This window comes from Manis javanica, chromosome 9 (genome assembly GCF_040802235.1).
Source record: "Manis javanica isolate MJ-LG chromosome 9, MJ_LKY, whole genome shotgun sequence".
Taxonomy (NCBI): domain Eukaryota; kingdom Metazoa; phylum Chordata; class Mammalia; order Pholidota; family Manidae; genus Manis; species Manis javanica.
In genome coordinates, this window is record NC_133164.1 from 84,091,990 (window position 1) to 84,111,288 (window position 19,299).

General features: G+C 40.2%; 1 protein-coding gene across 1 annotated transcript; it reads right to left on the reverse strand.

The window, feature by feature from the left end:
- Positions 1-452: 452 nt before the first annotated feature.
- Positions 453-18,197, reverse strand: LOC108407219 (myosin regulatory light chain 12B). Its single transcript, XM_017676379.3, has 4 exons — positions 17,999-18,197; positions 5,676-5,874; positions 3,237-3,398; positions 453-2,469 (listed from the first exon to the last, which is right to left on the reverse strand). Exons 2-4 carry the CDS (start codon positions 5,857-5,859, stop codon positions 2,297-2,299), a joined length of 519 nt encoding a protein of 172 aa, XP_017531868.1. The 5' UTR covers positions 5,860-5,874; positions 17,999-18,197; the 3' UTR covers positions 453-2,296.
- Between the last annotated feature and the right edge of the window lie 1,102 nt (positions 18,198-19,299).

The following is a 19,299-nucleotide window of genomic DNA, read 5'->3' on the forward strand; positions in this document are numbered from 1 at the left end:
TTAGAAAGGAATCATAATGCCTACCTTATCTACCTCCCAGAGTTTTGAGGATCAAATGAAGTAATTACTGCTTTTAAAACTCGTCTATGATGGTAAGGAACTCGTGGTGTTATTTCCAATAAACATTTTCTTAGAAGAGAAGATTCTGGAGCTAGCTGCCCAAACTCAAAATTATGGTGCCACTGCTTACTTGCTGTGTAACCTTGGGAAGTTGTTTCATCTGCATAACAGGAATAATAAAAATACCTACCTCACAGGGTCAAAGGACAGCAGCATAACATGCTTATTGCACAGTAAATACTCACTGCAGTTTTAACTACAAGATTACACACACACGACACACACACACACACACACACTCTCTCTCTCTCTCTCTCTCTCTCTCTCAACGGCCAAGGAATCAAATTGTCAACTTGAGATCTTCACCAAAAAGAGAAAGATACTAAACAAGGTTTTCATCATCATCACTAATATTTATTGGGCAGAGAGGAACAAGGTCCTACCCAGGTGCCTGGTAATACTGAATCCCACAACTCTTTATAGATACCAGAGATGAAACAGAATGGGATGTCAGGTCAAAAGGCATGGAAGAAACTAAGTTTTTCTTGCTTTTAATCTTGAAAATTTTTTCCCTCACAATCTTTCAAATCAGAGTTTAAGCAGAGTAATAGAATAAATGCAGTTAAAATGATGCCAGAGATAAGGTAAACAAGACAGGGCTGGAGCAGAGGAAATAGGTGGGACAAAGGAGAGACATTTTATAGCCACTTCCTCTACCACTTCCCTAGTCCAAGCCTCCCTCATGTCTTCCCCGAAAAATGCAATAGCCAGCTGACTGGAAGCCTTCTTGCTTCTACTCATGCCTCTCCTCCCTGTACACAGTAGCTAGGCTGAGTGTTAAAAAACCTAACTCAAGACGTGCTGGCCAGTTAGCTCCACTGGTAAAAGGATGTTGTACCGGGGCTTGGGGCTGCACTTGGAGAGCTTGCTCCTTGGTAGTCGCTGGCCGGCTAAAATAGAGGCTCCCTTTTTATAATCTACTTTTCGGTGAGGACCTGTTTCCCTACTCCTGCTCCAGCATGCTAGGCTGAGTTTTAAAAAACCCAACTCAAGACATGCTGGCCAGTTAGCTCCACTGGTTAAAGCATGGTGCTAGAGGAACAGGTGTTGAACATTGGGACTTTTTAAATGGATTTTTTCCTCTTTTTTAGGTTTTTCTCTCCTGCTTCTCATATAGCTTGGCCTTGAGGGTTTTGAATGAGCATATAGCAGCAGGCTTGTATGTTTTTCAGTCCTTCCCTCTAATCTACAGTCCACGCCATATGAACTGCCTTGAAATATTACATTGCACATAATTTTTTGCCTATTTTTAGCCTGGATAGAATTTTTTGAAATTCTGTTCACATAACCAATTCCTCCTAAATTATTTTAAATTTCAGTAATGACTACAAAATTATGTTAGAATTTAAGGGAAATGACCCCTTAGGTATTTGGGACCTATCATAGAGACAGCACAGTGGTTCCAGCACCATCAGCTCTGGAGTTAGGCCCCTAGGTTGGAATCCCAACTCTCACTAATAGTGACTATCAATCACTCAACTACTTGCAGTGCAGTTGAAATACAGGGTTTTTCTTACAAGGTTGTCGGGAAGTCATTGAAAATCATCCATCTGCAATGCTTTACACACAGTACATGTTCAACAATATTCTTTTCTTCGAAGATACATTCTATAATTATAATTCAGTAAACATCTGGCCTACTACTAGAAGTATGGAAAAAAAGGCAGAACTAGTTTTTACACATAATGATGCTAATTTATACTAAAAAGTTCTTAAGAACACTGTCACATATATATTAAGAATCAGTTATACCATGTAATCTGAATTATATGAAGTTGGAAATCTGAAAATAGGACTATCCCCAACTACCACTTATTTGTATAACTTTCCACTATATTTCATTTGAGTCAGCATAATCTTTATTTCAAAATAGCATTTTTATTATAAAAATGTAAAAATCCAGCAAAACCAGAAATACCAGATGTATTTTCCTGGGCTTTCACATTTGTTGATTTTTATTCGCAATCTCTTTTTCAGTACAATTTACAACCTCAACCCCATTTGCAGTCTGATCATACAAGTGCTAAGAGGCAGAAAAGTCTAGAATAAATACATCAAAAAAAGAGGCAAAGCTGTGAAACTAATTTGCATGCAACAGATCTATGAGGGTGGAGGAAAGTGGGAAATTGAAAACAAGAGTACGACAAAGTAACAGAAGGTTTTAGTTGAAGTTCTTTCAGTCATCTTTGTCTTTTGCTCCATGTTTGAGGATGCGTGTGAACTCAATGTAATTGAAATTGCCCTTCTTGTCAATAGGTGCTTCTCTGTACAGCTCATCCACTTCCTCGTCAGTAAACCGGTCTCCCATTGTTGTCAGCAGCTCCCTCAGGTAGTCTTCCTGAATAGTGCCTGGAAGACAGCACAAAGAGGGGAGTCATGAATACTTCCTGGAACTCTAATGGTTCCTTTCTAAACTAGGCCAATCTTACAACGAATTTCAGAATACCCATATTTACATGAACTAAGGAACTAGGGAACTAAGGTAATATATAACTATATCATTATGTTTTCCTATTATTTTTAAAGTTCTTTACTAATACTAGATTAAATCATTTTAGAAATTCAGTTAGGAGGCTATATGCTTACAAAATTAATTTGAAGCAAATGTTTTCTGGAGGAGGAAAAAACCCTGTATTTCAGTAAAAAGAAAAGGAGGAAAAAAAAAAGGCAGCACGAAAGAGGGTGCAAGGTGTACATGAGGAGGTGATTTGGATGGCTGAGTACAGTATTAATATAAGAGGAAGGGGAAAATGAGTGCAGTAAGAAAAGTGAAAAGTTAGGCTTTACATACTTCAAAATGAGAAAAAAAAACCACCTAAGATTTTAATCGTTCAAGTTAGTTGGTGGGATTTAAAGTCTAAGGATACTATTTAACAGATGATTCCCTCTTTGGCTTTCAGGAGGCTCAGAATCAGATTCAAAGATTAACACCACAAACTGTAGCTTTATGAACTATACACATGTATCCTAGCTATTCTTGGTCATACTGTCCTAGTGTAAATGATAGTTTCCTGTTATTCATTTTTAAAAACTTTATATTTTACTAATCTATTTCCTAAAAAGTGTTTCATGTGGTCTGGAATAAGGCTGGGCACAAATAAACAAAGAGTACTCACCAGTTGCTTCCTCATCAAAGCAAGCGAAAGCATTTCTGATGACATCTTCTGGGTCTGTGCCATTCAACTTCTCACCAAACATCGTGAGGAACATGGTGAAATTTATGGGCCCTGGAGCCTCATTCATCATGGCATCAAGGTAGGCATCAGTTGGATTTTTCCCTAAAAGATTCCACATTTTAACATTTTAAGAACAAGAACTAATTTCAATAAATAATTATTTTGTTATTATTATGCTCCCCAATAGATTTTTATGAGTTATAGTATCATAACATGGGAACAATTTTTCAATTAACTTGAACTAAGAAAATTTTTAAAAGACAATTTTTGACAACGTAAAGAATCTCTGGTCTTTCATTATGAAAGTGCATTCCAGGCTTAAGCTGGATGTTGTTTAGTCCCTGATACTTTCTGCAACTTGTTCTTCACTACATTGAGTGTTGATGACATTAAAGATCCATCATGGTCTTTTAATACTAGTTATTTAAAAAATCTAAATACATTTCTAATTGTGGTACAGTTGCCCATGAACTGGTATGCTTGAAACATTTTAAGTTAGTCATTTAAGCTACAAATATTAGGCTGGTTTAGAATTGGGAGCTCATTTTGAACAATGTTATATACTATTTGGTTGCCAGACATGTCCCCAAATGCTGTTTACCCATGTTGCTCAAGGGCAGTCTTGTTTAGTACAATATTACTTGTACTATGGGGGAATCTTAGTCTCAGTTCCATCTGGTAACACTTCTCTCTCTCCTACCACAGAAATTCCCCTGGAATGGCCAGACATGGTGGGAGCAACAAAGGGCTCCTGCTTGGCTAGACATTTGTGAGGCCCTCCTGGTGCAGAATGAGGGGTCTGGCACAGAGGGTTTGAATCCCAGTTCTGCCACTGGCTGTGTGATCTACAGGGTAGCAGCTATCTTTTTTATGGTTTGCTTTTTTTTAACCTATAAAATGGACTGGTTAAACTTGGTATATGAAAAGTCCCTTCTAATATTAAGTTTATATGATTCTCTATGAAAAGGACATTGGTAAGTTAGATATTTGTATCTAACAAAGCATCTCAATTTTAACCCAGTTAAATGCTGATAGTCAAATCTAGAATTATGTTTCATGTGTAAGTTTTAATTATGGGAATTTGGGTGAAATTTAAATGCTAAGTTGGCATCTGTTTTACAGCACCACAATCCTCAGTCATATACATTCAACATACCAACACAAAAATTAGCCCAAAATTAACCTCAAGATTCACTGAATAAGTTAGAGTGACTAGAAAGATTTACTTTTCTACCTTCAGATTTAACCCAACTCTCCTGCAGCAATTTTTCTGGGGAAAAAGTATAACCCAAGGGGTCAAAAGAACATAGACAAAAAAGACATACAGATTTTAAAAAGCAGCTATGGACACATTCAAGGTGTCTGATACAATTTGTAAGATATATATGTATCTCTAAAAGCATGGGGTTCTCCAATATGGAGAGCCCCAAAGCCAGCATCTTACTCTACCACCATTCATTCATCCAATAATAAACTGAGCATCTGTTATGAGCATGGTACAGGATTGGGTGTTCGATCCTTGTAAATACAACTAAGACCCTCACTTTTCCTCAGTGGCCTGCTTCAGCAGTGACCTGCCCAGAAGAGTACACTTAAATTAGCTATTCTGAGTGTGAAAAACACTGGGACCGAACCTACTACAAGTTAAAAAAGTAGGTAAGTATCTTGATTCTCCTCTTACTCTTGAATAAAGGAAACATTGTAAAATGTTAATAATTGGCGAATCTAGGTAAAGGATGGACATGTGTTCATTAATACAGTTAACTTTTATAGGCTTAAAAATTTTTTAAATAATGTTAGAAGAAAGAATAAAAAGATAGAGGAACAAAATTGTGTTGGAAAAAAATAACAACCTCTCTCTCTCTCTCTGTCCTCTGGCCCTTGAACTTGCCTTTCTGACTAATTGTCAAGAACACCCCTAAGTGTGGAGCTGAATGGTACGCCATTCCTGACCTGTGCCCCCTTCCCTGCCCGGTCACTCTGGCCTATTGAGAACTCCTAGGCTTGCCATTCTTTTCTTTCCAAATGTAAAATCAGTGCTGACTCGGGCAGAACATGGAAACCTTCCTTCCCTTCCTTCTTTTTGAGATCATAACAACAACAAAACCATACAAGGAATAATATATTAACACCCATAAAACCAAAATAACAAAGGACAGTTTATGTTTGCCTTAAATCTTGCATCTGTACATTTTCTTTTAATTGTAGAAGAAATTATACATAAAGTCCTCTTAGGACTGCATGCACCTCTCGCCCAGACACTTCTTATTCGGCCTTTGAGACAGGAAAGGGAAGTTTGTATATCATACAAGAAGTAATTCATAAAATGCTGATTTATTATTTTTGGGAATTGGGCACATTAAGAAAATAAAAGTCTACCTAGGGAAGCGAGCATGTCATGCAAATCTTCCTTGTCAATGAAACCATCTCTGTTCTGATCAATCATATTGAAGGCCTCCTTGAACTCCTGGATCTGCGACTGGTCGAACATGGCAAACACATTGGACGTTGCACGCTGGGGGCGCTTCTTGGTGGTCTTGGTCTTTGCCTTTTTGCTTGACATGGTGGCTGTTTAACACTGGAGTTAAAAAGAAAAGAACATGATACAAAATTAACACACAGAAATCTGTGGCTTTCTTATACACTAACAATGAGCCAATAGAAAGAGAAATCAGGAAAACAATTCCATTCACAATTGCATCAAAAAGAATAAAATACCTAGGAATAAACCTAACCAAAGAAGTGAAAGACCTATACACTGAAAACTATAAGACACTCTTAAGAGAAGTTAAAGAGGACACTAGCAAATGGAAACTCATCCCACGCTCTTGACTAGGAAGAATTAATATCGTCAAAATGGCCATCCTGCCCAAAGCAATATACAGATTTGATGCAATCCCTATCAAATTACCAACAACATTCTTCAACAAACTGGAACAAATACTTCAAAAATTCATATGGAAACACCAAAGACCCCGAATAGGTAAAGCAATCCTGAGAAAGAAGAATAAAGTGGTGGGGATCTCACTCCCCAACTTCAAGCTCTACTACAAAGCCATAGTAATCAAGACAATTTGGTACTGGCACAAGAACAGAGCCACAGACCAGTGGAACAGATTAGAGACTCCAGACATTAACCCAAACATATATATGGTCAATTAATATTCGATAAAGGAGCCATGGACATACAATGCGGAAATGACAGTCTCTTCAACAGATGGTGCTGGCAGAACTGGATAGCTACAGGTAAGAGAATGAACCTGAATCACTGTCTAACCCCATACACAAAAGTAAATTCAAAATGGATCAAAGACCTGAATGTAAGTCATGAAACCATAAAACTCTTAGAAAAAAACAGGCAAAAATCTCTTGGATGTGAACATTAGTGACTTCTTCATGAACATATATCCCAGGGCAAGGAAAACAAAAGCAAAAATGAACAAGTGGGACTATATCAAGCTGAAAAGCTTCTGTACAGCAAAGGACACCATCAATAGAACAAAAAGGTACCCTACAGTATGGGAGAATATTTTTGTAAATGACAGATCTGATAAAGGCTTGACATCCAAAATATATAAAGAGCTCACATTCCTCAACAAACAAAAAGCAAATAATCCAATTAAAAAATGGGCAGAGGAGCTGAACAGACAGTTCTCCAAAGAAGAAATTCAGATGGCCAACAGACACATGAAAAGATGCTCCACATCGCTAGTTATCAGATAAATGCAAATTAAAACCACAGTGAGATATCACCTCACACCAGTAAGGACGGCCACCATCCAAAAGACACACAACAAACGTTGGCGAGGTTGCGGAGAAAGGGGAACCCTCCTACACTGCTGGTGGGAATGTAAATTAGTTCAACCATTGTGGAAAGCAATATGGAGGTTCCTCAAAATGCTCAAAATAGACTTACCATTTGACCCAGGAATTCCACTTCTAGGAATTTACCCTAAGGATGCAGCACTTCAGTTTGAAAAAGACAGATGCACCCCTATGTTTATCGCAGCACTATTTACAATAGCCAAGAAATGGAAGCAACCTACATGTCCATCAGTAGATGAATGGATAAAGAAGATGTGGTACATATACACAATGGAATATTATTCAGCCATAAGAAGAAAACAAATCCTACCATTTGCAACAACATGGATGGAGCTAGAGGGTATTACGCTCAGTGAAATAAGCCAAGCAGAGAAAAACAAATACCAAATGATTTCACTCATCTGTGGAGTATAAGAACAAAAGAAAAACTGAAGGAACAAAACAGCAGTAGAATCACAGAACCCAAGAATGGACTAACAGTTACCAAAGGGAAAGAGACTGGGGAGAATGGGAGGGTAGGGAGGGAAAAGTGTGGGGAAGAAGAAAGGGGGTATTATGATTAGCATGTATACTGTGGGGGGTGGGAGAAAGGGGAGGGCTTTGCAACACAGAGAAGACAAGTAGTGATTCTACAACATCTTACTATGCTGATGGACAGTGACTGTAATGGGGTTTGTGGGGGGGACTTGGGGTAAGGGAGAGCCTAGTAAACATAATGTTCTTCAAAAAAATAAAAATAATTAAAAAATAAAAAATAAAAAATAAATAAAAAAAAAGAACATGAAGCAAAAAAGAATCCATGAAACAGGAAAAGAAGTCATAACACCTAAGTTAGTGGGTAAAAACATCTTCACGTAGAATTATTACTTCATTTGGGTAGGAATAAATATACCTTTACACTTTATTTCCAATGTGACCATTCAATGGCTAGAAATAAAAAGCACATTTTTGAAAAAACTAAGAAATAGTATAGAAATTATTTATGCAGCCCTCCCACCCAATCTCATGAGACCCATTTTATTAATTTTAAAATACATTCACAGTAGCTGACATTTATTTATAGCTTACTCTGTGTTAGGCACTGTTCTGAGTGCCTGGGGCTCCCCCAAAGAGAGTGTGGGGCTTCAAAGCTGACACCTTATTTTACAAGGATTGTCCCATTTAATCCTCACAACAATCCTATGCAGCAGTACTCTTTTTAATCTCCACTTCACTACCAATACTGCCTAATTTCTCTGAGCTTTGTTTTTTCCAAAACATGGTTTGAGAACCAGGGATGGGTACTCAATCCTCAGTTGTAGAGCAAAACAGTTTCTACTTCAATGCAAGTGAGAAATAAGTGAGGTAACACAGAGACTAGTGTAGTCACCTTATGTGCATGTTCATCATCTAAAAATCATCAGAACCTACTCTTTAATCTCACAACCCTTTTAGCTACATCATTTCCCAATTCCCTTAACAAAACTTCCAGAACAGCAGTCCAATATGCAACAGTCTACACTTTCTTCTCCCCCCAAGTCACGCCTCGATTCTCTGCCATATGGCTTTGATGGCAGCTTCCCATACTTCACTGAAAGCCACCAATGAATTAAATGTCAAAAAGAATGAACACTTTTCATTCCATTTTTTATTTGTAATTTTAAATAATGTAAATAAATACAACACAGAAATACTACAAGCTTTGGAGTTAGAAAGTCCCCAGTTCTAATTTTAGTTCCAATATTAGAAGCTACATATAGCCTCAGAAAACCCATGCACACAAGAGTAATTTTTCAATCCAATGTCTTACTCAGTCTTTTCAACTGTGCTTGAAGGTAGGTCCCACCTAAGTTAAAAAAAAAAAAATCAATGGCCCTTGTGTAGTAAAGAATTTAATTTTGCCCAGAGAGGTCTGAGGTCTGGTTTTTATCCTCAGCTCTTGGGAAGTAATCTCACAGCCCTTGGAATGTTAGGCTGTTGGGTGTTGGGTCACACCTAACAGCCTAACAATGTGATCCATCATGGGCACTTTGAGTCAGCTGTTCTCAACTTGACCTCTAGAGGGACTGAGACTGAGGTCGGCCATAGAGCAGTTGACAATGTCTGTGTGACAGAGCCCCAATAAAACTTTGGATATCAAGGTGGGAGTTGACAACAGTCCATGCATCTCATCACACCTTGTTGCGAGGAGGAGTCCACACTGCCGTGGGAGGAGATAACAGGGAGTTCTGCATTTGGAACCCTCCTGGACTCTGCACCTTGTGTCTCTTTCTTGGCTGATTTTCATCTGAATCCTTTTATTGTAATAAACCATAACCACGGGTTTAACAACTTTCACTGAGTTCTATGTGTCTTAGCAAATTATCCAACCTGAGGGTCATTTTGGGGACCCAAATTTGCAAATGATGTCAGAAGTGAGGATGGTCCTGAGGACTGTTCTCTAACTCTGTACCCCCTTGTATAAAAGCAGATGAGTAGCTGGGGCTGAGCAAGAATTTTGGACCTGGGTCTCTAGGATTTCTTTGGGTCTTGGACTTTTAATCTACATTGTTTACTTTTCTTTCTTTAATCTAAAAACATCCCACCAGGATACTGGAATAGTGGTGTAGTTTTGAAGTACACAAGCCTTAGAGTCCTTACTGGAACATTCCAACTCCCTCCCTTTCCCATGTACTTGTTCTGAATAAATGTTCATTTTCTTCTCCTTCCTGTAACTTAGCTTGTTATCTGACCTTAGTTATACTGAAGGTTAAATCAGAGACATAATTTGGTCAACTAGCAAGGCATGAATACAGTTTAATTATTCTTCACATTCCAAAACTGCTGGATTAAAATTTTTTCTCATGCTGGAAATTTTACAGTTCTATTTCTTCAAGATATAATAGGTATAAAAGACTGTTAATCTGAAGGCAAGAGTTAATTCTATCTCAGTATCAGCAAATTATGTTTGTAATAAAATCCTTTAGAAAAACCTCCCAAAGAGTAAATCTTTAAAAATAAGATCAGTCATTTGTATCACGTTAAGCTTACACCTGACCCAAAAGTGTATTACAATTAAACATTTCTGTAGTTGGAGTTCTCCAAAAGGTGATGTCAATATGGGATTAAACACACAAGGATTTTTTTGTTAGGGGAAATGGCTGTTAGAGAGAATGGGGCGGTAGCCTGGCAAGGCTAGAAAAGCCTTTAGGTGAGGCAAATCAGACACCTGACCTCAACAAGCAAAGGAAATGGAAGGAAAGCAGGAGCAAGACAATCAAGAGCAATTCACTTAATTGGCCCTAATCAAAGTATGCTGCAAAGCAGACAGAGGCTCAATATTTAGTGTAACACCATTATTCCTCAAAAATTTTTTTCTTGGTACTTCATTTACAAACATTGCATGTTTATATATGTATGTGGGATCTATAAAAACTACACACATATACACAAAATAAAGTATCAGCTAAAAAGTAAGGCAAAGTTGTAGCAAAACAATCAATCTGAAGAGAACTCTGGCTCCAAAAGAAACTACTGTCCTCTTTCACCTCACCTTTTGAACTAGATATCTCAGCTTTCTTCTCTTACTTCCCACTCACTTTCAATCCATTACAATCTAGCTTTCTTTACTGCAACTGCTTTCAAATTGCCAAATCCAATCTAAATCTCCTTGGACCACTTTGCTATACTTGACAACATTTTCTTCAGAGCCTCCCCAACTCTTGGCCTTGGTGAACAATAACAGTAGAAATGATGGTCCCCAATGGAAGGAGAGCACAAGGTCCCCAACCTCAAAAACCTTACACTCTAGTGAAAGAGACCCCTACTCATTATACTGGAAAGACTGGTTTCTGTAAAATGCTGTATGCAGGTTGGTGATACCAATTCACTCTCTCTCAGTTCACCTACTTTTCCTATGTACTGGCCTCCATATTCTTGTTAGGTTTTTCTCTCTTCCACTCACTTAAATATTCATGTTTCCCAGTATTCTAACAGTCCAGGGATTATAAAAGTTCTTTTCACTTCTCACTCTTCCTGGATGATCTCATCAATTCTCACTGTTCTAATAACACCTACAACTTCCAAGTCTTCCTCCAAGCCTGACCTTTCTCTTGAACTGCAGACTCAAATATCCAACTGTTTGTGAAAGGCACCCATCGGGAAACCCTCAGACACTCATAATCAACAGGCTGAGAAACGAATTCATTATCTTCCTCCTCCTAAACTTTCTCATCTTTTGTTTTCTCAGTTAATGGCACCATCATTTACCAACTCACCAAGCCAGAAACGTAGGAGTCATTCCTGACTCAATCCTCTCCCTGATGAATCAAGCCCTGCCTCTCAAGTATTTCTCAGATTTGCTCATCTTCTTCATTCTTTCGCCCCTTCATAATGCAACCTAATCTAAAACATGAATATAACCATATCATTCCCTTTTTAAAATTCTTCTTTGGCTTTCCACTACCTATAAGACAAAGTACAAATTCTTGAGCATGGTACACAAGGTTCTCCTTTCCCTACTCCAGCCACTCTCTCCCTTCACTTTTCCTCCAGCAACACCAAGCTGTTTGTATGTGCTCGAGGCACCATGCAGTTGCCTACTCTGTGTACTTTCAATCTTGATGTTTTTCTAGCCCCAAAGTCCCTAGGACCAGTGACAGAATTAAAGTCTGATCAACTTACAGCTGCTACCATTTTTTGAGTAACTCATGTGCTAGGCACATCATGTGCATCAAATTTAACATGCCTGCTTTACAAATGAAGATACTAAAGATCAAAGATAGTAAATAACCTGCCCAAGGTCACCTACTGGCACAGCTGGGATTCAAACCCCATTTGTTGTGGGATTAATGGGATTAATACATAAATCAAGTAATACAGAAATCAAATGTACAATACATATGAGTTGATTGTTTTTCCTACACCTCTTGATGAGTGATCAAAAATAAAATGATTAGAGTCAAAACAGTTCCTACAACTCGTGACCGCCCTCACATGGTTTCGGTATCCTTGAGTGTCACACCCTAGGGCAAGACTCAAGGTCAGATAATGATTGTGTGTAGACCACGTTTTGAACCCCCTACTCAGAATTCTTTAGATGTTTAAGTTCATTTGCTCAATAAATATGAGGAGTGCCTTTTCGGCATTATTCTTGTGCTGTGATGTCTTGAGCACCCTGGCTGGCATTTCAAATCTTCAGCAATTCGTCGCATTCCCTCCAAATCTGCAGGTCAGAGGCAGGGGGGAGCCGACATTTGTTAAAGGTTATTTCTATTTCTATTATTTTCTACTTTGTTCTAAATGTTCTTCTAATTATTTTGAGTTTACCACAAAAAGTTTTTGAAACTTTCAATACTGCCAATATAATCTAACATTGATTTCTGAGCAGCTACTTTCCTCTAAATTCAAATCCTAGACAAACTGAATTTTTAAGTAAACTCAAACTGTACTGGGGAAACCAATGTACAGAACAGAACTGCACAGTGGTACGGGAAGAGAATAAAGTATGAATGGCACTCCCTGGAATTGTGCAATGTGGCACTCCTGGTTTGGGTTTAATCAAGTGGCAATATTTGCTATCAGTTGTGGTCTTGGTTTGACAAACAGGTAAAGGCTTGAAACGTTTGTCTAGAATTGTCAAATTAATGTTTAACTTATAAATGTTAAAGAAGAAAACACCAAGCCCACCCTTAAACTATAGCTACCTGCAATACTGATGTGCAAATCAAAACATGGGCACCATAACCAGTAAGCAGAAATTACTAGTGAACTTCATCCAGCCTATGGCTTTATTGGAAGCCTGAGAAAGATGTTCACAGAGCCTATTCTGTCAGCACCCATGACTTCCTTGACATTCCTTTGAGGATTCTCCCTTTAAGTATCTTAAGTCACCTAGTTGCTGTCACCATATGGCAGGAAAACATGGCTCTCACAGCAGAGCCTTCTGGTTTCAATAGTCAAACAAACCAACTGGATGGGGCCCAGGAATCTGTATTTTTAAAAATGCACCTGGTGACCCCAAGGTTCTGTGAAGCTTAATCACTGAGTTAACCACTTAGAAGGCACTGGCTGTTTATGAATTTAGTTCCCTTTATTTTCAAACTTGGTCTTTATGGTATAATGGCGATGCTGGAGACCTGGATACTAATTCCAGCTCTGTCATCACAAGCTGTATGACCTTTGGTCATTTTAGCTTCCTTGAGCCTCATCTTCCTGATCTATAAAATAAGAGGCAGGTCAGAAGTCACAAACCGGCAGCTACAAAACCACCAGCAGTCTGCAGGAGGCCTCTTTAGTCCCCCAGGGATTACCTTTTTAAGTAACTGAATTCATTTGCCAACATTTAACTCATTATTTTACCTTAATAAACACAGATTTCACATGTATTGACAAGCTGTATAAGCAATCACCTGACCAGCATTCCTAAATCCCTGTAGATAAGGAGTATTCAGTGAGCAGTCCCCACTTCTCCCTACATCTGCCAGTCACAGCTTATTTACTATGTCACCATGTGGCCTCTTGAGAGCATGAGTTTGTTCTTTAGCTATGGTGGCAGCCAGGCTTCAAGGGGCCCTTCAACACATCTCATGTCCTGGTACAGTCCCCTCCAACAGTGAAGGGGAAATCATTTTCCTCCTACCCTTCTGTGTTCTCAGCTGACCCCTCTGCAATAATAGGTCAACAAGAGAAAAATAAAGTTTATTAACATATATACCTCTTGTATACATAGGAGATAGAGGGAAAAAAGCCAGCTCTCACAAGGGGCTTAGAACTCCAGCTTCAACATCATCTCCAGCTGAAGACAAAGGAAAAGAGGAGGGACTAGTTATGGAAGGTTACCAGGAAAAGAGTAAACAAAGGTTCGGCCTGTCAGGCAGATCAACACAGGACCTTTTCCATTGATAAAAGTCTAAAGTTGCCTCCGAAGAGTAACCTTTGTCCTTCCTGATAGACAGGGAAAGGACACCTCTGGAAATTTATATCCTGCTTTTATGCAAATAGGGGGAAGGCAGAGAGCTTTTCTTGTACCATCAGCTTCTCAGTTGCCTTCAGCTCAAAATAATCATTATGCCAAAGTTGGGCTGACATTCTGCTACCTTTCATAATCAATAGATTATTGTGAAAATGATGGTCTATGACCGTCAGAGCAGACATTGCTGCTTCTGCTCTGCTTCCTCTGGGCTCACTCAATTGTAGGGAAACCAGCACCAGGTTGCCAGGCACTACACAGCCCTATGGAGAGGTTCACATGGCAGAAGACTGAGACACTCTGCCAATAGCAAGCACCAACTTGCCAGTCCCGTGAGTCAGCTATGTGGAAGGTAGATCTTCCTTCAAATGACTGCAAACCTAGCTGACTTCAGGACTGCAACCTCATGAGCCCGAGCCAGAACAACCTAACTAAGCTGTCCTGGAATTCCTGACCCTCAGAAACTATTGTTTTAAACTGTCAACTTTTGGGGTAATTTGTTATAGAGTAATAAAACCCTAATAAAACTAAAAAAGCCGCTCTGTTTCCTTGGTCTCTTTTAACATTAAAATAGGCAATGCCTTTCAGAATTTTAGCCACAGAATTTTAAAAAGTTCAAAGGGGACAGCCAAGTTTGCACTGGATAGGGAATTTTATATTCCTGCTTAGAAAATGTTAATTCCTTCTGTTTGGTTTCTCTCCAGGTTCAGTGGGTTCCTCTTTTAAATATGAGAGTTACCCTTCCTTAACATTCCGTCATCACTATCCTATGTTGCTTCCTAAGCATATTTGTAAGTTCTTGCTTCTTAACTGGAATTTCCTTCAAAGCTCTGTCCTTGAATGACTGTTTTCTTAAGTACTCATAAAAAATCTAGTAGTATATAGTAATCACTCATAAAAGAGGTAATTGGGGAGAAAGAAGCAGCTGGTTTTGTGAGGCAAAGGGATGACAGAGTTCAAGTTTTGGCCTCTGTAGAAGAGATGCACAAGGGCAGGATGGCTAGGAAGCCTCCTTGAGCAAGGCCTCCTGACAGCAGAGGTGCAAGGTGAGGCCTGAGAGTTCATGAACACAAAGAAGCAGAAACCAGTACTTGGGCTAAAACTGTGAGGTAATTTTTGATTCAGTTCTCATCTTCACCAACGTCTATTAGAATCTTTAGAAATTTCTCATGGATTCCCACAGTCATTACTGTAGTCAAGATTAATGTCTGCGCTAATTGGGAGGATCCAATGACTGGCTACATACATGAGCAACAGGCTGAAAACAGCAATCATAAAGAGAATTTAGTATATAATCAAGTTAAAATACTTCACAAAATTAACCTAACATACTTAATGACAATTCATTGGTTTTATGTTGCATAATAGGCAAGTATGTAATCAGTTCCATAAATTATTCCTTTTTCCAAGCCAAACTCAATTTTTACAGCTTCTCTCTTACGTGTTAAGCTTTCCCCATAGTTTATGTAGTTTAATATTTACCACATACATTATATTGCTAACATTTCTTTATTATGAGTTATATGATCATCCCATTTGGCATTAAACTTTCCATCCTTTTAACTCCCATATAATTTTGTTTTATTGCAGTGAAATATATGGTGAAATTAACACATGGTGACATGTACAGACCTTAAAAGTGAGTTTTTATACATGTAAACACTCATTTAACCACCACTCCAATCAAGTTACAAATCTTAACATTATTCCAGAAAGTTCCCTCCAAGCCAATCATCATCTCCCATAGCCAACCATGCTCAGATTCCTATCACTGTTTTCTTTGAAATTTTTATAAATGAAATTTGCAGTATAATCTCGAAGTTGCCTGACTTCTTTCACTCAATATAATATTTCTGAGATTCATCTATCTTGTTTTTATTAGTCGTTCATTCTTTTTTACTGCCCAGTACTCCCTTGCCATGACACTTACTTAATGTATTTTTATGGCATTTAGCCTTTCTACCGTGGATTGCAGGGTCTAGTGGAGTGCCTTAAATATGACAGGTGCTCATTAAACACTAGTTAAGCAAATATGTACATATGCTTTTTTTCCTATCACAAACACAATTACATATACATATGGTCATTATAATGTAGGTCCTGGAACTGACTCTGAAAATAAGTCTTTTCTCTATGGTCTACTCATTGTTCAGCATAAACTCCACTTTTGTTAAGAGATAACAAAACTTACTAGCTACCTACTGTTCCATACCTGGAAGAAACAATACTAATAATAGCCAATAGAGTGCTACATATGTGCTAGGCACTGGTCTAAGCATTTCACATGTATTAACATATTTAATCTTAATAACAATTTATGAAATAGGTAGCTATTATTCCCATTTCTTAGATGAGAAAATTAGGGCAAAGAGAATAAACCATTTGTCTGGAGACACAGAGCTAAAAAAGGGTAGCACTTAGATCCAGGATCTATACTCAGGAAGTAGTTTCAAAGTTTGTACCACTAGCCAATAGTATGCCACATACAGGCAACTGAAATTCTTCACAATGAAAATGTGGACAGCTAGTGGGGAAACAATCAATGCCTCTACACAGTTATGGGCAGAATGAGGAGGCAAGACCCCAGTCAAAGTTGCTGGCAATGAAAATCATTCCTAGATATCTGGTGTCTCTGAATTCTGGGAGAAAGAGAACCAGTCCCATTTAGGGACTCTATATCCTCTCGCCTTCCCTAAACCTTCACCTGAGGAATCTGTTCCTCAGAAGTTGCAGTGCATCTTGTCCAAACTCAGTTTCATTAGAGCATAAATGATTATCAAGTCAGCCATTACAGAAGTTGTTCCATTCAACAGAGTCTGAGCAAACAAAAGCTGTGCACTAGTTATTAGGAAGTCCAGGAGGGTCCACCTAACGCTTACAGAGAAAATGGGTGGCACCATGGGAATCCCTCAGGTGACCTAGGGCAAATGGTCTCACCTCTCTGGGTTTCGGTTTCCTCGATTATAAAATGAAAGACATTTATAACGATAACTGTAACAAGGATAATGTTTCACAATTTATAAGGTTTTTTTGAATTCTAAAACGCTATGATTCTTCTCTTATTAATGGACTAACTAATCCTCTAACCACCACTTCCTTCCTATTCCTCCCTTAATAAAGAATCCAAAATGCCTGCCTAGTGCCTCTTACATAATCTTTTATTTCTCGGTCAAGTTTTCAAGACATCCATAAAAAGGCCCCACTTATCTACCTACCTACCTTTATTTCAAACAGTTATTCATTATAGCTCTGTTCCATTCAGGGTGGTCTCCCCGCTGTCTATCTCCTTTTCCAGGACACAATTCCCACCTTTCGTTCTTCTAACCGCCTACCACAAACACAGCCATAAATACTTTTCTCCCGCCTAGGCCTGAATTCAGGGCCTCCAATGAGATCACGATTTTTTTCAATCAAAAAACCTTTCTTGATTTTTGTTGTCCTTCTCTTCCACCAACACGAATAAACTAAACCTTTACAAGATGCAAGGGCTAGTAAGAGTTACAGCTAGTTTGGAAAGCATGATATTTTAGCCTGTACCAATCATGCAGTCCGGTACCGGTTCTCTAGCAGTTTCTTTGGACACTTCATCTAAGGCAAGAACCAGGCACCTACGAGGCATCCAGCACTCTGTGGGGCACAGAGCAGGCGGGCAATACCCGAAGCGCGCGCGAGTGCAGGCGCGGGCAGCGAGGCAGCGGGGCAGCCGGGCGGCCCGCGGCACCAGGTTGGGCAGTCATCCCCGCGACGCAGGGCCGGTGGGCGCGCCGCCGGGCCCCGGACCCTCTTCCAGCAGAACGTCTCCCCAGCCCTGCCGCTGCCCGGGGCCTCCTCGCTGACCCTGCTCGCCCAACCTGACAGGCCCGCATTCCCCGGCGCCCCGCACCGCTGCCGCCTGCGGTGGGAGGGGAGGGGGAACTGGGGCTGCCGGTGGGTGCCGCGCGCCACTCACCGCCGCCGGACACCAGAACCCGGGTTGTTCTGCGCGAGAAGACAAGCGACGGCGAAGAGCGCTGGGCTGTGGCGCGGCGCTGACGGCTCCCGGCACTTCCGGCCTCGGGAGGAGGACCGGAAGGCCCGCTGGAAGGCGCGGTCGGATCCAGCTCCGGCTGGGGCGGTGAGAGAGGAGTTCTCGCTCGGGACGGGGGGAGGCCGCTCTGCCTGCCGAGGGGCGGGCCCGGAGCCGACGCTCACAGCCCGGGCTTTCGCGGCCTCCTTCAGGCGGCGGCGCGACCCGGCCTCCTCCCCCGCGGGGTTCCGCGGCCCTTCCGCATTCCCGGGCGGCCGGACGCCGGGCCCGGCGGGGAATTTGACCCGGGGCGGGGCGCGACCCTTCAGGGCCTGGGGACCCGCGGGGCCGGAAGCCGCCAACCGGTGGCTGCCGGAGGTGGTTAAGCACAGCCAGTTTACGTACATTGGAACTTCGGCTGAAACCAGTAATTTTGTAGAGTACGCCCCACGGAATACTGTGACGGTAAGGGGGCGGCGGCCAGGCGGACTCCTGCCTGCTGGAAAACCCTTTCTTTCAGAACTGCACTCCAGAGCGAGTTACGTCATTTACCCCACTCCGCCTTCAAATTATAAGGTTTATGGCCTTACCAAGTCAGCGCCAGCCTATGACTGTTTCATTCCCCTTTGAACCACAAGAAAGTTGTCCTCAAATTATCTGCTTTCCTTTGGGTCACTAAAGAGATGACAGGACCCGACGCGCACACATACATGCAAACGCATGCAGCATATAATGCTTTTGGTAGAAACGAAACCAGGAAGCTACATTATTCAGGTTTTGTTCTACATATTATTGTTTGTGGCTATAACCTTCAGTTCCCTCGCTTTGGAATAAAATAGATGCATACCCTATTTCTGGATAATGGAGGATAGTCAACTTAATAGTAAACCTTTTATTGAGCACTTTTGATTGCCTCGATGTGTGCCCGATGCTGGGGAGATGAATAATTTCGTTTTATATTCTAGAAATCTGATCAGAAATTTGTGATTCTTTAATCAGATATTCCTAGATGATAGGAACCTTGTAGTGCTCAACAGCCACAAGTGTGGCTAGTGTGATTATTGGACAGCAAGAGGGCATTTCCATCATCACAATATTATGTTCTACTGGATAGCACTGTTTTAAAAAGTAATTCTAAGATATTTTTCTCTCTAGATTAGAAAAACTTGTAATGGCATATCCTTGTGAAAGGTAATTGTGGTCATTAAAGAGAATGGGTAAAAGGGGAACGTACTCAAAACTCA